This window comes from Pavona decussata, unplaced genomic scaffold (genome assembly GCF_977016875.1).
Source record: "Pavona decussata unplaced genomic scaffold, jaPavDecu1.1 SCAFFOLD_127, whole genome shotgun sequence".
In the NCBI taxonomy this organism is placed as follows: Eukaryota; Metazoa; Cnidaria; class Anthozoa; order Scleractinia; family Agariciidae; genus Pavona; species Pavona decussata.
Window position 1 is genome coordinate 2,335,806 of NW_028145541.1, and position 24,403 is coordinate 2,360,208.

General features: G+C 38.8%; 4 protein-coding genes across 10 annotated transcripts in view; 2 read left to right on the plus strand and 2 right to left on the minus strand.

The window, feature by feature from the left end:
- The window catches only part of LOC146469199 (protein maelstrom homolog), a 53,495-nt gene extending 41,833 nt beyond the window's left edge, over positions 1-11,662 (minus strand). Inside the window, exon 1 of the mRNA XM_085123847.1 lies at positions 11,498-11,662. The gene's annotated coding sequence lies outside the window, so the exon portion shown is untranslated. The remainder of the gene's footprint in view (positions 1-11,497) is intronic.
- Positions 56-772, plus strand: LOC146469204 (putative ATP-dependent DNA helicase Q1). The gene has a single exon (XM_085123705.1). It carries the CDS (start codon positions 56-58, stop codon positions 770-772), a length of 717 nt encoding a protein of 238 aa, XP_084979831.1.
- Positions 11,663-11,850: 188 nt separating the features above from the next.
- On the plus strand, positions 11,851-13,788 carry LOC146469205 (uncharacterized). Its single transcript, XM_085123865.1, has one exon. The coding sequence runs from the start codon at positions 12,525-12,527 to the stop codon at positions 12,999-13,001; it is 477 nt and encodes a 158-aa protein (XP_084979991.1). The 5' UTR covers positions 11,851-12,524; the 3' UTR covers positions 13,002-13,788.
- Positions 13,789-14,474: 686 nt separating this feature from the next.
- Positions 14,475-24,403, minus strand: part of LOC146469206 (uncharacterized) — a 44,083-nt gene continuing 34,154 nt past the window's right edge. For 3 of the 7 annotated variants that reach the window (XM_085123861.1, XM_085123860.1, XM_085123859.1), the window contains exons 2-7: positions 20,458-20,662; positions 19,870-19,994; positions 18,735-18,976; positions 16,132-16,186; positions 15,702-15,974; positions 14,873-15,423 (exon numbers count right to left, since the gene is read on the minus strand). In XM_085123861.1, coding sequence (XP_084979987.1) covers positions 15,006-15,423; positions 15,702-15,974; positions 16,132-16,186; positions 18,735-18,976; positions 19,870-19,994; positions 20,458-20,568 — 1,224 coding nt within the window. In that variant the 5' untranslated portion in view covers positions 20,569-20,662 and the 3' untranslated portion in view covers positions 14,873-15,005. Of the gene's footprint in view, positions 14,845-14,872; positions 15,424-15,701; positions 15,975-16,131; positions 16,187-18,734; positions 18,977-19,869; positions 19,995-20,457; positions 20,839-21,389; positions 21,432-24,403 lie in introns of those variants that run through there. The other 4 variants (XM_085123858.1, XM_085123857.1, XM_085123856.1 and 1 more) reach the window with 3 other exon arrangements.

Consider the following 24,403-nt stretch of genomic DNA (forward strand, 5'->3'; position numbering starts at 1 on the left):
GCCTTACGGCCCGAGTAAAAATGTCAAATTATTGGTCTTGGATGAGGTACACAAGATGTTCGATCGCAACTCCGACTTCCGATCAAGCTACGATTTTTTCAAAGGAATTAAAGAAAGTTTTAGTTGCGTACCTGTGATGACACTAACTGCCACTTTGAGTCAGGCCCGGCTGGAGAGTTTGTGCGCTGATTATTTGAAGAATCCTGTCCTCATTAAAGGTTCGATCAATGGTAGCAACATCAAGTTGAACATAAAATCATACGTTACATCAAGAAAGAAGACGAATTCCAGTTCGGATGAAAAAACAAATAGAAAGGAAGAAATGTGGTCACAATGTGCTAAGGATATAAGGAATATATCAGGTGAGGAATATGCCATTGTCTACATGGATTTTCGCAGCGATGTAGAACTAATCACGTCATCACTCAAGTTGCTTTTGGGAGAAGAAAATGTTAGACCCTACTACGGAAGGGGCATGACGCACGATGTTAAGAAGGAGACTGACTCTGACTTCAGGTCAAAAGAGTTCCAAGTTTTGGTAGCCACTGAGTCATACGAGGTTGGCATACATAGTCCACACGTGGAGAATATTTTCAGGGTGGGTTGCATGCGTAACCTCAGCGTCCTAATCCAAGAATTTGGCAGAGCTGGAAGAAGTGGTAACAGTGCCGATGGTTTTCTCCTGGTCAATGAGTCAAAAGATGACCAACGCTTAGCTTTCTGGACCAAAACTGTTCAAAGAGAGAAGAAGAACAGATACAAACACAATTGATTCAGTCATGGCGTTGGGTATACTCTATATACTGCGGAAGATGTATGAGAGAGGAAATAATCAGGAAGTTTGGAGAAGGCCAGCTGGACTTGCAGAGTGTAGATGAATGTTGTTCCAGTTGTGATATCAAAGACAAAAGAGATTTTAATGCCAAGTAAGCAATATTAAGCCATCTTATTCAGGCGGTTTTAGACCTTGGACAAATGCAAGCTTACAAGGAAGGGGTAAAAGAGGAAGTACTAATTGGATGGCTATGAGGTAGCAAAAAAGATACATTCTCACTGCCTGAAATTCAAAAAATCATGGAGCAAACACAAACATATTCCGCTGGTACGCAGAATTTTGGACCTAAAAGTTCTAATGCGTGGTGGTCAAGGATTTTAAGACAAGCTATTCATTTACAGTTTGTTGACATAAAATATAACATTATAAGGTGCAACTCGCTTACAAGAGTATTGAGGTGTTACAAAGTTTCTGAAATAGGGAAGCAATTCCTAGATTCTCCATATGGCATCCTCGTTCTGGGTGAAATAAGCGATCCGTTAGACCAAAAAGTAAAGAAGAAGAAGGTTTTCACTACAGCAAGGACTGGGAGAGGACATCATCATCTTCCAAAAATAAAGGAATGCTTGAGAAGATCAACAAATTGGGTGGAGTTAAAAAACAGGTACCAGTACGAATTCCCAGGTTTCGACGCAGACTCTGAGACCAAGCAAAGAAGCTTTGCCTTCGTAACATTTTGTAGAAAGCTTGATTTCGCCCCCAGTAATCGACCTCACTTTATTTGGGACGATAATCAGCTTTCCAAACGAAGCACGCAAACAGCAAAGCACAACATAGTTATTGATGATGTGAATAATAATAATAATAATAATAATAATAATAATAATAATAATAATAATAATAATAATAATAATAATAATAATAAAGAAGTTTAATTCCATCATCATCGCAGTTAATCTGAATTACAATGTGGTTACAATTGTCCAACTATAAGAATTACATACTGTTAATCAATCAATGAGGGACTGGGTTACAATAAGTTTCATATCAAAATTACAAATAAATTCATACTTATGCAAGTTAAAAATTGGGTATAAAGTCTAAAAATCTAAAGATCGTTGAAAGCTAAAATAGTGCTTGGGAAAAAACTATAGCGCAATCCTTATTAAACGTGAAAAGAGTGCCCTGTGAAGGAGTAAAGAAGTGTACCGGCCCTGACTGTTCCTACGTTGTCTCTAACAGACAAAAGGTGAATCGATGTGTACATCACAAAGACAGCTTTTCTCTCGGTTCCACTGTAGCATGTCCCGCGCACATGGTTTACATATGGCCATCCTGTGACGATGAAAGGCGATGGATTGGGGTTGTGCCAGACACAAAACACAATCACTAGTACTCTAGACAAGCACCACATATCATGTCGAGCAAAGTCAAAGAACACATCCGAAAAGTGGTATTTGGTGATAGTACTAAAAGTACCAAAGATATCATGAAAGGGTTTGAACTTGGTTATGTCCCCGCTGAAGCCAGTTCACCTGCAGCCAACGCTGACCGTGTCAGGTGGGAGAGGAAGATGGCCTTTGGTAAATGGAAGTCTTCTCATAAAGAACTTCGTCCACTAGATGAGATACTTGGATTTGAAAACATTAGGAAAAAAGTGGAAGGCAACCAGTTTTATGATGAAAACATGAATATCAGCGAACAAGGTAACAAAATGATGGGACAGTATCAGATGGAAGGATGTGAGTATATTTTCACGCCTTCCAGGAAGTATGCGTTCTTTTCGTCGCCATTTCAATCATCTCTTTTGAGTAAAGCAGAAGACCTATTCATGGATGTGACCTACACTGGTAATGACGTTTTTCCGTAACTTTGAACGAACAAACGTGCGTGTATAACGCGGTCGCTAGGGTACTGTGCAGTAAGCAAGATAGCGAGACATATTGAAACTCGATAACCTCGATTTTCAACAAGGTTTCTAGCGATCATGCCCATTTCAAGAATGGCGTAAATTTGAGGTCTATACTCGTGGATTTAGACGATGCACGATACAAAGGACTAAAACAATGCATCGGTGAGGAACTGGCCAGGAAAGTCATACGAGGATGCAGTGTTCATTGGCAACGATCGGGCAATAGAGTCCCGGGGGGGGGGGGGGGTACTCTTCGGAATTCTTGGTGGGGGTGTGCCGCCCGGGTCTTCAAATCCCGACCCTATTTCAGACCTAAACATGCCATTTTCCACACCCGTTTTCAGACCTGACCTCTAAAACTCATACCCGTTTTCAGACCTGATAATTATGCATCAGTGCCGAACGGAAGTTGACGCAAGGAGTAAAAGTAAGCTGGAATGACATAGTTTATCTATTTCTTTTTCTCGCCATCAGTTAGTCGTTCCAGTTACGTACTGAGAAGAAAAATATGTTTGTAAGCTTTCGTAAATGTTCCCCGCCCAAAAAACCCGACCCGATTTCAGACCGTAATAGTCAAAATCTATACCCTATTTCAGACCAAAACGGCTCAAAAACCATACCCTTTGGGTCGGCACATACCTATATACCTTATATAGGGGAGTACCCCCCCCCCCCCCGGGAATAGAGTCTGTAAGTTGGTTTGCCAAAGCGAGGCTCAATCACGTATCTATAAACCCCTAGCTCTCAAAATTGAACAAGGAACAGATAAAGAGAATGTGTACTTGATTTTCAATATACTATTGGGCTCCAGAAAACTACAGGATGCCAACACGTTGATTGATACCGACCTGTCTTGTTCACTTGACAAGCTTGATAACCAAGACTGGAAAAAACCAAAGCATTGGAGCAGATGATGGTGTCGGTTACATCACCTAGCAATGTTTACAAGGGCCTTTAAGGAAATGGAAGACAAGGATTGGGAACAGGGACCACGTACCACCAATCCAGATAAAGCATTGAATCGACAATCATTGCAGGAGGCGTGCACTATTCTTCATACGTTGATGGAGAACTTTTACCTTGAAGATCGCCTCCAGGCAGTTAAAAGAGCAGTTTGTGGAGGCAATGTTACTACTACTTACAGGGCATCACTCGGCAAACGGAAAGCGAAACGCAAGCGTACAAGCCTTGGGAATTCAGGGGAAGAAGGTCCACCAGACAAGCGCAGGCATCTGTTTACTCAGAAAAGGAAGCCAAATGGTAGGGCTTTAATAAATCGTCTCGTCGAAGACAAATATGACGAAAAGGACAAATCAGGAAAGGTGAAAAAGTATTGGGGATGGTGCAAGGGACAGATTGTGGCATACAGGAAACAAGAAGGATACTTGGCAAAATTTGAAGATAAAACTGGCGATGACGGGAAAGTAGTCGCTGGGTGGTCAGATTGGATTGAAGACCTAAACAGTTAATTAATAATAATCTTTATTGAGGAAATCAATTTCACTAATAAGTGATTTACAAAAGAGTCCTCGAAAATTAAAAAGAACAAAAAAAAAAGAAAAATAAAGACTAATATATGAATTTATAAAACTTAGACTAAGACTATTTACATTTCTTAACACTCTTTTAAAACTAGCTAATGATGGGCTTTGTCTGAATGAAAGGTCTAATTTATTCCAATCGTTTGAGGCAAAATTTGTCGAGGTCCATGGCCCCAGTTCCTACTAGATGCACTCTTACGGATATTATTTTTACATCTAGTATTATAATCGTGTTTATCCTTATTGAATTCAATATTAAAACGATGAGAAAATAAGTAAGGATGTTCGTCTGTTAGATCCATAATTCAATAACGACCACAGATCGCGAAAATAAGCAAATTAGGCCAGTAGTTATTGGTTTAGATTTGCTAGGTATTACATTGCTTTCTACAATCACCTTCTGCTTTGGAATTTTTCCGATCCGCAAATATAATTTCAACTCCATACATTTCTTTGCGGTAAACCTAATCACCATGTTTATTCATGAGTTAAGAGTAAGCCGCTGCCATTACGCAAAGTAAACTAAATGGACCATCAAAATACATACGTAGTCTGAGAACTCTAACAAGTTAAGACAGAAATGTCTTAAAAAATCAAACAGGAAATATCAGGCATGGATACCCTAATGTTGATGTTGTTATAACCACCTAAAAGTGTAATTGACTTGGCAAAGACGTTCACCACGCTTCGATCTTAATGCGAAGGCAGCGGGTTGAGCTCTCATGGACAACTTGAGGGGAACGAACCCGATTATCTTATAGATAATGGAGACTCCTCAGAAAGTCTTGCGTCAAAGATGTAACAAAGATAGATAGATAACCGGTTAACAACTGTAGCCACCTCCACCGCAAGTAGGTATACAGGGGCGTAGCGTGGGATTTTGAAGATGTACGCACGAGAATAAATTTTTCGTAAGCACCAAAGTCGCTTACAACTAGGGGGGTCTGGGAGCATGCTCCCGCAGAAAATTTTGAAATTTAGGGTCTCGGAAATGTTATCTCCTGGTTTTTCTGCGGTGCATTTTCAATAAATAACGCGGCAAAAATGCAGTAAAAAGTTGTTTATTTTAACCATTTCCCTAGTGTTTTCTGTAAGCTACAGTGTCTCGAAAAGAAAAAAAAGATACAAAAAAAAATGAAGACAGGTCACAAGCAAAGGGCGAGGTGTCACCCTTAAGAAGGGCAAATTCCGTTACCAACCTGTCAATATCCACGTTCTTATGTCTATGTATATGAAGGATTGCTAAGGAGCTTATTTTTCGTCCGTCATCGTACTTCGCAAAGGAGATTTTAGTCTCTTCATGCTACTGAAACTTCATTCGGCAGTGCATGTAGACGCAGAATAACAAACACAAACCAATACTAGGCTAACCTAATTTGAGAATGATCGAAAACGTTCAATATACACAGCGGTCAAGTGCAGTTAAAGGCAGGGATTTGACTGGTATGTTGACTGTTTGAAGAAACCAAATGTTAAAGTGAATTTCAAGTGCTAGCCTCTAGTAAATATCACTTCTATCATCAGTTATTTCATATTTAAAATCCCGACGACAAAGAGTCCATCTGGCCAATGGATGACACCCCCAACACAGTAACTTGTGCTGAATTGAAACAGTATTCAACTCAACTTTCTGTGCATGGATAATATTGCAAAAAGCGAGGGGATCGGGAAGCCACTTTAAGTAATAAACACTTGGAAAAGATACGAGTTCATGTCTCTTGCTTGCAAGGGGGGATTATGTCAATATGTGCATATTAAGAACGGTTTGCTGTAAGGACCGACTAAGCGTATACAAAATAGAAAAAACCGATTTCCCCAAACTTTGCCAGAATAAAGGGCTTGGTGAACTACCTCTAAAAATATAAGTTTCATTTTGTTTAGAGCTTTATTTATTTTGGGGGAATTTTTTTTAAATTTTACCCATGGAGGCGGGCTAAAATCACGCCGAAGTAGGCACTTTTGTGGAAGCTCCCTTTTATACAAGGAGCCTTTTCTAGAAAAGATTAACCCAACAGAAGGAACAATTTTATTTTCTTAGATGACTAGCGGCGTTAAAGTTAAATAAAACGTAAACATGAATTTTTGACCAATTTTTTAAGTTGCGCCTTTTTACCGGTGATTATAACAACCTAATTTTGGCTAAATTCAAGGACAAAAAAAGCATTTTGGTACATCGCTTTGCCCTACGAAACTACACTCCGGCAAAACATAATCATTTCAACTAAACATTGATCGAATAAAAAATTGGGGTAAATTAAACAGCGAGTTCTCAGAGCGTTTTCAAAACATGTCACTTCAGCAATTAAGAGCGACCTTTGACCTTTTATATCGAGGGGAAATATAAACGAGAGCTCATAAACCTTGACTTTCCTTCGCCGGAAGACGCTTATTTTTACTCTGCTGGCACATTTTGGGTAAAGGAAAACTACACATTTGAATTTGAAGTTATGTGCTAGCTATGAAAGATAATTTGAAAAGTAAAATTAGCAATTCAATTCGACTTTGCGTAGGCGGTTCCGACTTGTTTACTACGAAATTGCGATTTTAAAGGCTGTTTACAATACAAATATGGCATCCACTACAAGGTAGACCTCATTCTACTGAATGATTAATAAATCCTTCTTACCTTAGAGATCTTTTCCTGCCTAAAATACGGTCTGTGTTCATTGCAAAAGTGTATTGACCGAGATCGCGGAACGCCTCAAGCCCAAGAACAAGTTAACGAAACCACAGGAATGCCAGGAGTACATTTTCTACTGAGATGTGTACTTAGAGGGGGGTGAATCGGCGGATTTGGTTAATATTTTAGCCCGGATTCTGGATTCAGAGCAAAATTTCAACGGATCTGCGGATCCTATGATCACAGCGGATCGCGGTTTTATCCAGTTTTGGGGCCCGGATTTTGGATTATGGTTGTTAGGAAATTCAAGTTTGCACTTTTTTCTCGTATCTGCAAGATTTTGTTTCGATGCAGACGTTGGTTACATAAATATTTCGTTGATAGTCATCCTCAACGATAAAACACAATATCACGCGAGGCAACTCCAACAACTGAAGTCGCTTTATATCTCGCGTATTATCTAACGCGGCAAACAATTTGCTGATTCGGATTTGGTTGATTTTTTGAGTGGATCGACGGATTCTGCCATATTGGCGGAGTTACATACCCCTATTCACCCCCCCCCCCCCCCGTACTTACATATTTCGGTATTACTATGACACGTCAATTCAAAACGCCTCTTTTTCTTTTCGGACACTAAGATGTGATATCTTAATTACTTAAAGATCACGTAAAAGAGCGCCGTGTCCCAAAAGCTAACTTCTTTTGTTCGTTGCACGTTGTACTTGCTGAGTGTACAGTGGAGTTCATCGTGGGTGGCTACGACCACCGGAGTCAGTGGTGCTTATATATGGCTGTGTGTGAATATGGGTAGATTGTAGGGGGAACATGTGGTTCAAGTGTCAACAATTTAGCCAATGTGAAAAGCTTAATCCTTGCCAAGTGTACCAAATCCACGTAAGGGCATCTGCGTTATTGCAACACTCGAGACGCTATGTAAGACTGAAGCAAAGTTGTTTTCGGCACGGGCAGGTATGTTTTAGTGGTGTGTGCTGTGTATATGAATGCCCAACATAAATTAATTTAAAAATATTTACTCTCAAAACAAAGAGAGTTTTTTTTCTTTTCTTTTCCCTCTTTTTTAACGTTGAAAGTTACAATTAACCTCTAACTCAGCTAACGTGGTTAAATTTGTATATGATTTGCGTTTTTATATCAAGAATCGTCACGGATCAGTAAGTTTTCGTTTATCTTTAAAGCTTGAACATCTCCTAAGGAGTAATTTTTGAACCAAAACTCTTCTGTAGCGAACTTAACAGAGGTCAAAGGCCGCAAACGTTAGTAAACATTGCGATGTTTTCCATACGTTTACGAAACGCTTAAAATAATTTAATTTAATTAAAACTTGTTTAAAAGTCACGAAACAACTAAGCTACGGCAAACGTAAAGGCAAAAAGCTTTCTTGTTGCTTTATAAATATACAAAGCGAAAAGTTTCCCTGATCGTCAATACTTAAGTCCGTGAAGAAGGATTTTTTGCCTAAAACCACAAAAGATGTACGGACGAGCATGATAGCCTTGTTTGTTTCACAAGAAGAGAACGTGACTTGTTAGATTTGCGGGCCTTCAAGGAACCGAATGTATGTGACAAGAGAAATTGAATTTATTAATTCATACAGATCGGGGGCGGAGGGGGGACAACAAATGTGGGCGGTGGTGAATAAAACATTAATGAATTCTATTTTCTATATGTTAAAATTTCCAAGGTAAAAAGCAAGGTAAAGTACCTGTAGTAATTGACTGTTTTACCTTCAAAGGCATTTTTGAGAAAAGCGAAAGTCACCTTGAGCTCACTATTTGACCGAGACATCGGGACACATTTGGTATCAGATGGCGTTCAAATAAGAGGATCTGTGCCGCTCCCATTGGATGGGCATGGCATGGGACGTCAGTGTCAAGGGAGAAGGGAATATCATCTATACATGCTAACGGTTTTTTTGGGGCGTCTACAGACGGATTCCACCCAAGGCGCAAAGAAGAGTCCCTTTCTGTGTTAAGAGATCTTGTAAAGGGGTGTGGAAGTTGTAGCACCTCATATTACTACTCACCCGAGACAGTCGCCGTATCTCTATCTATAGTTTTGGTTGAAGTTTAATGTTTTATTATAATTATTACTTGTTCAGTTGTGATGCAAGGAATTTATTTCTATTTCTGTATCTTTTTTCACTTAAGACTTCGTTGGATTGGCAGCAAGTGGTAAGATCACAAGAAAGAAAAAATGGGTACAGCCACAATGTGGAATTAGCCTATATCATTCCCATTTTTATCGCAGTTTCCTAAATGTCACGGAGATCTGACGTTTGTCATATAAAGGTAGTTCATTATTAATGGACAGTACAGTGCAAAACGAATAAAAAGAGCTGTGCGGTCCCGGTATTGTACAATTTTATACAGTGGGATTCCTGTGGCTTTATTTTGTTAATCGTTTAGCGATCGGGCGGCTTAATAATTTTGCAATGAATGCAGGCTATGTCTTTTTTTAGTCAAGAAAAGATCTCTAAGGTAAGAAGGATTTATTAATCATTCAGTAGAATGAGGTCTACCTTGTAGTGGATGCCATATTTGTATTGTAAACAGACTTTAAAATCGCAATTTCGTGGTAAATAAATCGGAACCGCCTACGCAAAGTCGAATTGAATTACTAATTTTGCTTTTCAAATTATCTTTCATAGCTAGCACATAACTTCAAATTCAAATGTGTAGTTTTCCTTTACTCAAAATGTGCCAGCAGAGTAAAAATAAGCGTCTTTCGGCGAAGGAAAGTCAAGGTTTATGAGCTCTCGTTTATATTTCCCCTCGATATAAAAGGTCAAAGGTCGCTCTTAATTGCTGAAGTGACATGTTTTGAAAACGCTCTGAGAACTCGCTGTTTAATTTACCCCAATTTTTTATTCGATCAATGTTTAGTTGAAATGATTATGTTTTGCCGGAGTGTAGTTTCGCAGGGCAAAGCGATGTACCAAAATGCCTTTTTTGTCCTTGAATTTAGCCAAAATTAGGTTGTTATAATCACCGGTAAAAAGGCGCAACTTAAAAAATTGGTCAAAAATTTATGTTTACGTTTTATTTAACTTTAACGCCGCTAGTCATCTAAGAAAATAAAATTGTTCCTTCTGTTGGGTTAATCTTTTCTAGAAAAGGCTCCTTGTATAAAAGGGAGCTTCTACAAAAGTGCCTACTTCGGCGTGATTTTAGCCCGCCTCCATGGGTAAAATTTAAAAAAAATTCCCCCAAAATAAATAAAGCTCGAAACAAAACGAAACTTATATTTTTAGAAGTAGTTCACTAAGCCCTTTATTCTGGCAAAGTTTGGGGAAATCGGTTTTTTTCTATTTTGTATACCCTTAGTCGGCCCTTACAGCAAACCGTTCTTAATTACCACTTTTACACATAATACTTGAAAAAAGGATAATGGGTATGGTCTTAGACTGAAAAATTCGTCTTCACGATGATATGAATTGAAGGCGCTTTGTGTTGGGCATTAAGATGTGAATGGAATATACTTACAAAATCTGGGAAATAAAATTGAAGCATTCAAAGGCAAGCTTTAACGATTCTAAGTTAAAACATAGCGCGCGTGCATCCTAATCTAATTCCTATTGGCGTTATCATGGTAAATTTCTCAACATACTCACGGCCGTGCGTCCATCCGATAACGTATGCAAGTCAGATGGAGAAGCATGCGCGCGCTATGTCAGTTATAAAAAGCTTTTTACATAGAGACAACACCATAAGAAATGAAATATACTGAAATTGCAGTCAGGAATGGACATAATGTAATCTAAAATGTGTATGACACTGACTTGTAAAACGTTAAAAACCAAACGTTTACAAAAACTTAAGACGTATCGGCCGAAAATCTTCGGCCTTCGTCGGTTTAAAAAATGACAAATAAGCAAACGCTTATCTAACGGTTCACAGTTTGCGCGTGCTACAATCACGACGCATAACGAACGATCACCGCGCGAGAGAACAAATCACGTCAGTGAGCTATAAATTCCCGGAAATTCAATATGTTCATTCCCCGCATTTCGAAAATCGAAAGACACTCACGAAAAATCGAATTTTTTTTTTATTTGGCCAAAACATTCCTTAGGGTCAACTAACTTAAGAAAAAATATTGAAAAATTCCAACGCTTTATCTAACGGGAGAAATTTGAAAAAGTTTGAAATTGGGTAAAATGGCGACATTGGGCTCTATAAAAGGCCCGAATTCTCGCCGAACTTCAGGGAGACGGTGACCGCGTAAAGAAGATCCTATAAAAACGAAACATGGCACAAAGATTGATTTATGATTGCTCGTTAAAACCATGTAATAGTTTTCTCATGTTTTGGTCTGTGGCCGTTACAATCGGCATATTTATACGGTCACTATTTGTGACTCTCATTGCGCGATAAATTGAAGGCCAACTTTGGCTGCAATAAATGGTTTCTGGTGTATGTCGTTTGATCATTAAATCTACATGAAAAGAAAGCTTTGTCATTGTACTATAATCCTGGAAAGTTACAGCTTTGGAAATAAAAATTTCCCGTGTCAGTAAAATACAAAACTGTCATGGCATACAAGCGGCTATTAATTGTATGCAAATTAGGAGTTGATTCGCCAAAGACATCTAAAGGATTTCATTTAACCCGAAATGAATGACTTACCGTTATCGCCTGCCCTTGAGTGACTTTCTCCCTTCATAAGTGGTGTGTTGATCGTGAATAAGGACGGCTAAATCAGAGATTAAACGGTATTTTGAAAACATAGGAATCTGCGAGTTCAACTGAAGCTGGGGACATTCCCACGGCGGACGACGTACAGCAGTTTATAATAATATCGCCTTGTTTGAGAACGACACAAACACCTCTGCGCTGGAAAACACTGGTTTCAATTCAATTTCAACTTCTTATGGCACAAATGAGCAAAGATATCAATCATCAACCAGTTGTAATAAGCAACAGGAATGACCTGTTCCCGTGACCCGCAAGACGTCATTCAAGAATGTTGAATAATTATAGAAGTCACGTAATCACATGAGGTTGCGAATATCGGGTCGGCACGAGCGGCTGTATGTCAAGGAAATATTGCAGCGAAATAAATGTATCCCACCGTCCTTATCATGTTTTTGCCTATAAGAGGAAATTAAAAAGAAGTAAAATGAAAAGAGGTCTACGTTTGGTAAATGAAAACATTATCATGGTACTGTATTGTAGGTATTCTGCGTAACCGAGATCTTGCATCAGACGGAATTTCACAATTCTTTTTTTTGAACGTGCTGTGGTAATTTTACTGCCAATCGAAATATGACTTACGAAAGATACTAACAAAACCTCCAGCCACGCTTGGCTAGAAGGATTTTTTCTGTGTGCTGATCTCACTTTCTGGGCTTTATAACCAGTCCCCATCTGGTACAAGATCTACCATTCGGGCTGAAAAATCTGAAGCTGTCGTCAGGTGATACAGTCGAGGTACCCAATGAGATACGCCTGATGGTCCCCCAGAGAGTGGTTCAACAATACACCCAGTACTGTTCGGAGACAGGATTCAAACCTTTCAGTGAGTCGACTATGCTGCGAGTACTCTCTGAATGCAGTGCCTCTGTAAGGAAATCACTGCAGAGGCTCGTTGCCTAGTTTGCCATCGGTCGAACCACGGGAAAAAAATCAGGACGAGGACGTTGTTTCCCGTGAAATGAGGCGTGCACTAGGAACCGACGGTATCCGTCTGTTCAAAGTCTCTGAGTTCCTGACACCGCAACAGATTACATCATACTTCTCCCGCCTAGCTGTGAAGGTGCGCCAGCAAATTCCTGACGACGCTAACATACAGGCCTGTCAAGAGGAAGAGAACTTTGCACGGGCAAGAGAAGTGGCCACCTCCATCACCCTACAGCACCCCATCACGTACGATCAGTACGATATTTGTGCAATGAAGAAGGATGGATCGCTGGAGAGATTGAAGCTTGCAATGCTGCAAAACATCAGTGAGGAACTGGAATTGGAGGTAGCTCAGAAACCCATTCGTCGCAAGGCACTGTACCTTGAACTTCTTCATAAGGCCGTGGCCAGTTGCAGTTGCGAAACCTGGCTCCGTAACTACACTATCAAGAACCATGTGAACTTTAATTTAGTATTGTTACTTATTTCGTTCAAGCATGGGAAAAAATAGTTCCTTTAATATGTTCACCCGGTGGTTTTAGAGGGGGAAGAGTAAAGTTTTGGGAAAAAAAAAAAAAAACACAGTTTGCTGGGGAGGGGGGGGGGGGGGCTTTTTGGCATTAACAATATAAAATTGTATTGGCTACAATTGTGCGGCATCAGGTTCCTGTACAAATTTCGCGGAAAACGTGCCAAATGGGATTCCCGAGGTTCCCAATTTAAAAAACATTCCCCCCTAGAAAACTGTGTTTTCGGCACTCACGATTTTCGATCCATTTTGTGCTTATCTCTACAACCTTCTAACGGCGAAATGATTTTTTTTCCGATTGGAGTAAGCATTTTTTTGTCTAGAAACGTAGCACAAAACGTCAGCATATCAAATACAAACGTTCCAGAGTGCGAGGGTTGGGGGTACGTTTTGAAAACGAGTTAATTCTTGGGGTGGTAATACTTTGGTTTTCTTGCTTTTAGTGGGGGTAAGAATTCAAAAGAGGGCTTGTTTTTTTGGCAAAAACCACCCCCGCCCCGGGGGGTGGGGTACGTAATCAACGAACGGTCCCGTTGCGAGCGGCTTGCGTTACTTTCCAAGTAAAGGTCATATTGAGGTCACGATACAATTAAAATGCAATTGGGAATACCCTATGCGGTAGTAAGGTTTGCTGCGAAAACTTTTCATTACAAAATATATTTAAGACACATTTAGTATATTCGTGAAATAACTTTTCGGCAAATCTCGTTCTAAATCACAATTTCGATTCGGCCGGCGCGTTGAAAATGAATCCTCCTCCGCCAAAGGTTTTCCGTTCAAAATCGGTGAGGGTAAAAGGAGGAAAGAGTTTGCGGAATGGTAGGGGTATAGAATGGTCCTTGAAAAATAATGGGTCTCGGCAAATTTTCGGCGGGTCTCGAAATCTCGGCGTCTCAAACTGGAGTCTCGGAATCTCGAGCTCGTAGAAAATAAAACGGGTCTCGGAATCTCGCATTTTAAAATTTCAATCCGGAGTCACGCAAACCAAGCGAAAATTAAGTCTAAACTGACAACAAACAAGAATCTTGAAAAACGGCTCAACATCGCAATCACTTCTGCAGCTTCTGTGAAACATGTAAGCTTGGATAAATTTTGCTCGTAAATTGCCGTACTATGCTTTTCGGCAGTCTTAGTAAAAAAAACACGTTTTGCATCGCGACGTCTCGGGCTCGGATTTAGAAAAAGTAGTTAAGTCTCGGTCTCGGATTGTAAATGAAGGTCTCGGCGTCTCGGCGGGTCTCGGATTTTACCATTCTATACCCCTAATGGTATGTGGAATGGCGTGCGGAATGGCATAATTATGCGAAATACGATTTACAGTCCGGCACAGTTATCAAATGTGATAACCGGGACCAAAACAAACCGTCAGCCAATCAAAACTCAAGTTGACGTTCACATGACACGTAGTCATAGCAACCACCTTCTTTCGATACGGTGGCCATTGCAATGTGAAAACATTGTGATGGGGCTCTAATTTAACATTCGATTTCAGTTGCACAGTAAATTGTACAAAAGGAAAGGTTTGAAATAGGGATTTTGGCTTGAATTCTTGAAAATACGGAACAATCTAGCTATAATTAACTGACCAAACTCACTTCTACGTCAATCGAAAGACTCCAAGCGCCGTGGTGGACCGAGGAAAGTGCGATCGCGAGCGGCTTTGGCTTCATCTGAAGCACAGAATTCATGAGCGTCAGCCGATCAATAAGAAATACCAATCACAAGAAAGAAAATTCCATAAAAGATGACGTTTAATGCATTAACATTAACATGATTTGGACTTCTTTGTAGTGCTTTGTTCCTGTCCTTCTTGTCCTTCGTCAATCTGTATGAAGGAAGAAACGTTTTGCGTTGTATTTAAGTACCGTTTAAATATGCCGGGACTTCAAATGAATTTTGTTTCTTTCTGAGACTAAGGATTTTCAAAAGGGCAAGAGGTAATGATTCGATTGAGCAGCGACGTGTGTAGAGTCGCTTCGATCTGTCCTAGATAATTGGAAGCGACTCTAATAGAAGCGCAGCGGCCAAGTCTCCTCTGATTTGTTCAAGGGCATATTGAGGTTGTTTGCTGTGGCTCAAAGTTCGAACTGTTATGAGTCTGGCATGACACTGGCTTAGAACACTAAGCATATATTTGTGTAAAGGATAATTTTTTTTTTTCATTTTGGGCAAATCGTAAAATCGTATACTGTTTCGGAATACCTCAACATCCATTTCAGCACCTTCATCACCGAGCTCTGAAATCGCTCTCGCGATTCTCTCTTTTACTTCTTCGACCACAGCACCCGAGCATCGAATAATCCATTCACAAGGAATGTATGCACCTCCACCTTGTTGAACATTTCGCCGCCACTTTTGACTAACTGGAGGACGTTTTGTTACAGTCGGCTGGCCGGTTATTAATCTAAGAACGAAAACAGAGATGATAATTTTAGATTGTAAAGTCATGTAAATGTAACATTAAATGTACCACCCAGATAATACGAATTATTTTCGTCCGTGGTCTGGCATTCAGTTTAAGTTAGTACGAATACATAACAAGACGAAAGAATGTTTTTGAATTGACTAAATTCCATATGTTTTTTGCGAATGAGGCATTTCCGGAACAAAGCGTTGTATTATTTTTGAGTGAGTTGTTTATCAAAATCGTTTATGGATAACTTAATCAGTTTTAGATCTTACCCCTCGATACTAGAAACTTTCCCACAGTCCATGAGCTCCTTCATCTCTTTGTTAACAAAATATTGCACTCGGCCTATTTGTTTGCCTGCAACATCTCTCAGCGTGTAGGACGTCTTGGCGCTTTTGGACGTCAGGACAATATCCAGCAACTTCATCGGTATTTCGTCCGCCGAGGGCAACTCGCATCGTAAGGCAAAAGGATCCATGTTTCCAGATTCATGGATAACTTTCACAGGAGTGCCTTCCGGGCACTTAATTTTAAAGTTGTGGTAACTAAATGGGATATAGAGATAAAGATTGCAAAATGTTTTAACATTCCAGTAAGCTCTCAGCACGTCGTTTAGTTTGTACCGGTTTGCAGGAATCAACCCAAATAAACACTTAATATTGCGGGCAAATGGAATGAATTAAACAAGCAACATCCACCTACCCCTTAATTTGTCCACCAGTTATTCTTAAAATTGCTGGGCGTCCACTTTGATTGCCTAAAAAAACATATATCCAGAGGACTTTAACACGACATATTTGTATCTTTGTCCAACAACAAAACCAAGCCTTTGTGCCGCTCGGGGGTGAGTCACTGACTAAATTTACAGCCCAAACAAATACATGCAAGGAATGAACATTACCCCTTTTACTCATGTTGATGACGCTTTAACTGTTTAAGAATAAACGAGAAGACGAACGTCGGGCAACAGCTTTGTCACACTCCCAACTCACGAGAATGGCAATTCGCGGCAAAACGATGTCATGTTTCTCGTAACCACTAAATGAGGACAATGGAAACTGTCACAAAGCAGGGATTTTGTCAAATCACAGCCAAGTATTCAGTTCTCCAGCTGCGAACCTTGCGGGAAATGTACTTATAACTAAGTACTCCTGATTAGCAAATTCTGCCTCCTTGTCCATCGCTCAATATACCGATCATGGAAAACAACACAGTTCAATCTACTGAAGCGGAGGCAATACACACGCCCGACAATGGCACAAGGTAATGGTGTTTCTCCTCTACCCAATCATTGTAACCGCAGTACAAATGTACAAATGATTGTACAGTGGATTTTGTAGAGATTCTCATATGGTTTGGTTTTGTTTGTTTACAGCCAGTCCCACACAAGCACTACAAAAAAAAGGAGCATAAGGGGAAAAGAAAAGCTGCAATATGTAGCAGATAGCAATCAGAGGAAGGTGACATTATCCCGTCGGAAGGCAACTTTGTTTAAAAATGCAGTTAAGCTGCATGTTATGACAAAAGCAGAAGTCTTGCTAGTGATCGAGCCATCAAAGGAGCACCGCATTGTATGGGGTTCTCCTCGGCTCAAGAGCGAATACGAAAATGGCGCATTAAGACCAATCGCTGGCCAGGAATTCATCAACCCGGAAGAAACCGAGGAAACAACTAGCGAACATAATGCCTACACTGCAGTGGAACCTCTTTCTGACACTCCGGAAAGAATAAATGGCAGAATGTCCTCAACACTGGCACACGTGCTTGGCCACAGTCCAAACATTAGCCAAGAAACACCACCACCACCACCAAGACGCAAACGCATTCCCTTTGAAAGCATTCCAGGGCCAGTTCGCGAGGTTTTGGTCAACAGACCAACGGCAAGAATTTGTGATAATGAGAAGACCCCGATTATTCCAGAACAAACCACAATAACTTTTGTTGCGGATGACGACGTGACGACGAATATGATCGTGACTAACCTGTCATGATCACCACAGGTTTAGTACGAATGGAACAATGAAATACACTCAAAGTTATGTTGCAGAAATTTTAGTTAATCAATTAAATCACATTAAAACAATATTCATGAGAACAAAAAGGATTAACTTGAAGCAAAATTGTAAAAAAAGAAAAAAAAAACGAGAAAGCGCACTACAAAGACTTGCCTGGGGTGACCTGCACGCATTTATCCAAATTTATTTCATGAATCACACATTTTCTTTTGTTATTCAACATCCTTTATTTAACTTACATCCTTCATGAATATTAAACTAACTGAAACGAGGGATTTATACAGATAAATCCCTCATTTACATTAGCAGTACTGCGAGAAACGCACACATCAGGTTGCTTCTATTGTTCTCCGTTTCTCACCTAAGTGCGACGGTACTAATTAGCCGGCGTTTGTCCCCTTGAACAAAGGAATAATTTCATGAAATAAGTCAGATAAATACCTCGAACGTCGGTATTAATCCATATACATCCCTCAGGCCTACGGCCCTCGGGATGTATATGGATTAATACCTCCGTTCTCGGTATTTATCTCTTACTTGTTTAAAAAAAAATCGAATTAGTTTCCTAAAAAAATATACAAAATGTATTAAGATAGGTAATGAGAACCTGTAGCAAACACATGATTGCAAATAGCATATGCAAGACAACCGCAAACGCTCTTAGCAGTTCCTATCGTATTTGGCAAGCGTTTGATTTCTTTATGATTTATACTATCCCGTTCACACCAACCCTCGAACAAAACAGGCTTAAAAAAATATTTCAAAAAAAAAACCTTAAGTTTTGGAGACTAAGTTCTCTGAATCAAGGATATTTACAAATTGTTAAATATAGATTGTAATAACGTAGTAAAACTAAACACGCAAATATGTTTGGGAGTTAGTGTGAACGGGTACAATACGGTACATTCCCAGGTTCTTATACACTGGCAATACTAATAATAAAAATATATTAAAAGAACGTCAATAATATTTACATAACTACAATAAACTTTTAAAATATTTACAATAAATATATCACAGCTGTATTTCAAGAAGAAATTTGCACGTAGAAAATGACAATAAAAGTTTCTATCGATATTGCTCAGTCTTCTGAACAATCACCATCGTCACACTGATTTTCTACAAACAAAATTTGATCAGCATCCACGTTTGCTTTCACTTCTTCGCACACTTCGAGAAAGAAGGAAATAAGAACTTCTTTTTTCAGAGACTGCTGTTTTCTTTTATATTCAGCCAGTTTCTGTTCCAGGACAGCTTTTGTATCTTCATCAGATAACAAACTTATCTGACCCTCTGTTCTCCGGAGTATTTCGGGTTTGGAAGCATTGCTTATGTCCTCTCCCAGGCTTCTCTCTTCCTCTGTCGTGTAAACCACTGTTATGGGTACCTCAGGTCTTGATGTTCCCTCCACAAATTGGTGAAATAGTAAATTTCTTCTGTTAACTTTGAGGATGCTATCCATATCTACAAGGCCTTTGTCAAGAACTGTGCCGCTGAGAGAAACATGGTGGTCTGGGCTGTCTGACAAATACCTGCAAATTATGCACAAAAAAACCTAGAAATCAACGAAGTGATCACCAAATTAACAAAAATACTTAATTTTCTTCACAGTCAGACAGTCCAATTAATGATTAAATAATACACAAACATTTATTTTGCAAGTGACCCTAAAATTAGCAATCAATTTTATCAATCAAATGATAAAATACATAAATAAAAACAAGAAAAAAATTGCTTTTGAAAAAAATTGACATAATAATTTGTTTACAGAGACCCAACATGGATAAACAGTGAATAGCTGACTAAAGCAAAAATCAGACAAAGATGTACAAATATACAGTACTACTGTGAATCGTCAAGTAAGCCAGAAAAAAAGGGAGGGAATTTATTTCAACATTTTTGTATTTATTTTATGAATTGACTTATATCATTTCTTAGAGGGGGAGGGGGTATAGAGGGGATGACTAATTTAATTTACCAAAATGAATTTTTGTTTGCTGTTTTGGTCTTGCAGGACGATGGCTTACACACTGTAAATGCTATGGGGTATCACAGAAAGAGGGCTTATTTAAATGAGCTCAACACAGGATTTGGTATTTATGAAACAGGGACCAGTTGTTCGAATCCTGATTAAGCTAATCCTGGATCAACACGAACTTTGAATCAACTTTAATTACTGACTAATAAAGATTCTTGAAAAATATTTTTGTACCTCAGTTTTGACTTAGACTTTTCTTTACCTTTAGCATGAAATTAGCCTTTGAAACCATTTTTTACAATCTAGATGAAACCCTCGTTCAACTTTTAATCCCGGATTATCATTAAACAGCTTCCGAACAACCGGGCCCAGTTGCTTTGTAGCACACACAGAGCTTAGGACATGCTAGGTCAAACTTATTTGTATGTATAGGTGCCTTAAACTAACCTTTCCTTTCTAAGTTTGATTCTCCAAGCTAGTACTTCTTCCTTAAAATCATATTTCTTTCTTGATACTGCTGCATCCGCTTTGGGATCACTCATCCCAATCAAGGTTAAGAGCCACTCTCGCACCTAGAATAAAGAGTACTGTTTATTAATTACCTGCTTGTCTAGTTACATGTAGAGGAAGCAATGAATGGATACTACTTTTTATGCTTCAGTTTGTGTTCTTGAACCTGGACATGAGCCCTTAATGTTCAAATACATGTACTAAGGTACAGCGTAATTACTGCAAAATAACATACAACTTGGTCAGCTCTAATAATGTGGTCTTCAGTGGAGCCTCCTAGAACTCTTAATATGCATTAGTACAGGTGTTACTTAAACAAACCAGAAACCTGCTTTGAAGCAATCTGATTTTGTTGATAAATGACTAAAATTATGATTAATGAATAATTATGGACTAAGGAATTATGTTCCTCTCAGGCCAACCATTGTTGGCCACTATCAAGAGTCACACAAGCAGGGCTGTAAAATTGTAAATGTAATGACAGAGTACATATTATTTCCAACTGCACAATACTTTAGTACTTACCTTGGTCAACTTTCCAAGGTTACGAAATATTCTTAACCAGTCAAGAGCATTCATCATGCCATGCTGCCAAACTTTTGATTCCTTGTTGACTTCTTCAAGATTTGCATCCATGCATTCACCCTTGCTGGGATTGCCTGAAGTGCTGATTGACTCAGTTCTAGACACAAAGGCAGCAAGGGTTGGTGGGAATGATGCACGGTCCACACTAAAGGTCAAACAAATCAAAATTAATGATCCATACACCTTGTCCATACAAATTGAAATGTTAGCAACTTTCACCATAATAGTGCCCCTTTAAAATGTAATACTGCTTCTATGAAGCTGCAAACTTTATCATGACTGACAAAGAAATATATAAACCAATTTAAACTAATATTTAACCCTTTCCTGCCCGAGGGAAATGCCAAATGTTTCTAAATCGCTAACCATGAACATAGAGACTACATATTATTATTATTATTATTATTATTATTATTATTATTATTATTATTATTATTATTATTATTATTATTATTGTTATTATTATTATTCATTACGGCACCGTAAAATTTTAAAAGGTACTTTCTTGGGTGTGCTATAAATCACACCGACAGAAAAGTCCAAAGGTCCTATTTGTTGTTCATATTGGGAATCCCCCTAAACTACAACTTAATGTACAACTCTCAGCGCTTTGCTTGTTGTAGGATATCAAATGAACCCTTTAGGGACCAAAGTAAAACATTCCAAAAGTTTGATGGGTGATAAATCAAGTCTCATATAGGAGAGGGGCATGATTTTATGCTGTCAATTTGTCGATCTTTCCAAGATCTTTGTTTGTGCAAATTTCACACAAATAGACCAAAAAACTGAGTTCATAATTGCATATTGTGCCATATGGCACTCTTGGGCTGGAAAGGGTTTAAACCAGTTGTTAATTTAATTTGTATGCTTACCAGTCATGTAAGTCGATCAGGGCATATTTAGAGGCAGAGGTCCTATGAAACAAGGGAGCAAAGGCCATGTGTCCAGCTCGAATATAATTGGTGTTGTTTCTTCTCACACCCACATAAAGAAGTTGAACTGCCATCAGGTAAGTCCAGGTAACATTGAAAATGTACCTGTAGTTGGGATTTTTCCAACCAACATTGACAACCCAATCATAGAGAAAGTCGTTTAAATTTAAAATTTCTCACATAATAGTTTTGGCCTTGAACTTGTTATTTCTCCAGTCTGGTGTTGCTTTTTGTCTAGGCTACTCGCTGCCACGTTCTTTTTGTCAACTAGAAATTTAATTTATTCTTAGTTCCTTGAATGCGAAACTTCATCGATTTCTTCACTTGCACTTCCTAACCAGTGATCAGACATATTCTATCCCAGGTATATATTTTCTAATCCTCGATCTATTGTTTGGTTGTTTAATAGTCCGCAACATCGAAAAAACTGCTGCTCTTATTAAATTGGCGCGAAAACATGACGCACTCTTCAGTTAATTTACTTCCCGCCTAAATCGTATTTCGCATAATTATGCCATTCAGCCACCATTCCACATACCATTCCGCAAACTCTCCGCCTTTTACCCTCACCGTTGATTAGCTCAGTAAAATACGGTATTTAACTGAAAGGAAGTTTTCTCGCAAAGAGGTGCACGTGCGACTCATAACAAGACATATTAAGCGATGATTCTTAAAACGAACAAGTTCACAGCTAGAATAATCAATGACATCGCTAATTCGAAAAAGGTTTCGTTATTGCTCTGAAGCAAACACGACAGTAAAGAGCTTAAGAAACAACATAGTGCGGACAACTGGAGTAAACCAGTTTGTTTAAGTTTAAGGTGGCTTCTAAACAAAGCTCACTGAATCTAGTTAAACACAACAACACTGAACAGCAGACGAAAAAAAATGCCCGTAGAAACATCGTCGTAACTAAACACTTTGATTACTTAGCGATATGTGAAAGAGAAATACCAACTCTAACTGAATAAAACATGATTGTTCAAGACTTACTGAGACCTTTCAGTTGCTCATCCACTGACCGCGCGCACATCGCAAAGAAGGCCTGAGAGTCAATGTCATCATCCTGTCACTAAAACAATAATAAACAAAATAATAGTGACATGTTGTCGCCGAAACGTCATGTTTTAGCATGCTATTACCATATTCATACTTGACTATTTACAATATTAAATGCGTTAAGGGCTAGGAAGCCTATATAGAAGCCGGGGGCTTATTAACTATAGGCTTCCTAGAACTATTGGATAAACCATAGAAGTTAAGGGTACTGATTGAAATTTCCACTTAAATTTTTTATAAAGAAGAAAAAAAAGAAAAGGTAAAGAAAAGGTGTGTAGCTCAACAAAGAGTCAATTTAACTTAGAAAGAAGGAATTTTTCAAGTCTTTTGCCAAACAAACTGATAGTTTCACTGTTTTGAATTTCACGACTTAGCGAGTTGAAAAACGAAGGACCTTGAAACCGAATTGAGAATTTTCGAAGATTAGTTCGACAATAAGGTATATAGAAAAGGTTGGAATTTCTTGTTTTATAAGAATGTATTTGACTTGCAAGAGTAAACGTATCACGAAAATAATTTGGAAGTAAGCGTCTTTTAAAAAGATACATAAATTTACCTATTTGGTATAAATAACTGTCAGAGAATTTTAATCTCGCTCCTTTCTTTTTATTTTGAAATGATCCAACACCCTAACAAGAAACCCCACCATCCACAGGTCCCTTGTGTAGGGGGGATGAATCTTGCACTCAGATAACGATAACTTGCCGCTCACGACAAGACAGTGAGTGAGGAGAACTGCCGGCCACTAAGCCGAATATTAAGACAGCACCTTTCGCCACTAGCGCTCACATCAGCCGTCTAGAATTGACCTACATCCATATATAACATGGACAGGTGTCTTCCAAGTGGTACGTCTTGAGGTTTGACATGTTTGAGCATGCGTACTGCTAAAACTCATATAACGAATAGATAAATACCTCGTTGTTTATTTCAAGAAAATGATCAGGCAATGATCAAAAATATGAAAAGCTAGGGGGGAAAAACACACTTGTGATTAGTCTATAAGGTCACTTAACGACAAGGGAATCTTTTCATTATCTTAATTTTGTTTTATATAAAAAAAACGCTCAATGTTTGTGATTGTTCATTCTACCCAAGCCTTGGCATCCGTGCAGATCGACGTTGTAGTTCATTTTTTTTTTTTTTTTTTATCTCAGTTAACCCTTTAACCTCTAATATCAGAGAAAAAATTCTCCTATCTTGTCCTGTTACTTTTCTTATAAAAGTACTGTGGAGAAGTTATTACAACATCAGAAAATTCAAGTTGGGCGATCATATCTTTAATTCTCCTGACTTTAAGGGTTGAATAAGCATGGATATTACAAGGAGAAATTTGATGCTGATCACTGTTAGGGCTTAAAGGGTTAAGGTGGTCTTTCACTCAAGGAGTTAATTTGTTTGGTAAAAGTTTCCGGCAAAGTTCGTTTCCATTACTTATAGGGATTCACGCCCTGGCTTCAAAATGAGTCTTTTCCAGTCACATGTCATAATAGTTAATGATTAACCAGCATGCTAAGTAAAAAAATAGGGCTGTTGATTGCAAAGAACGATATCTTACTAACGAGAAATAGCTTTTCTTTAAATTGAAATGGCCCAAAATTTGATTTCTCTGAACAATTCAACTTAAAATGAGAAAAAACATCATTTTGACAACCACTCGTCATATAATTAGTTTTGACAAATGCGAGTATTTCGAGCGACGGGCTAAGCAAAATAAATTTCCACGCAGTTCGAGAAAGTAACTGACGCATTCGCGGAAAGTCTGATTGTGTCGATTAGCTAGGTAAACTTACGGTATTTAACTGAAAGGAAGTTTTCTCGCAAAGAGGTGCACGTGCGACTGATAACAAGACAAGTTAGCGATGATTCTTGAAACGAACAAGTTCACAGCCACT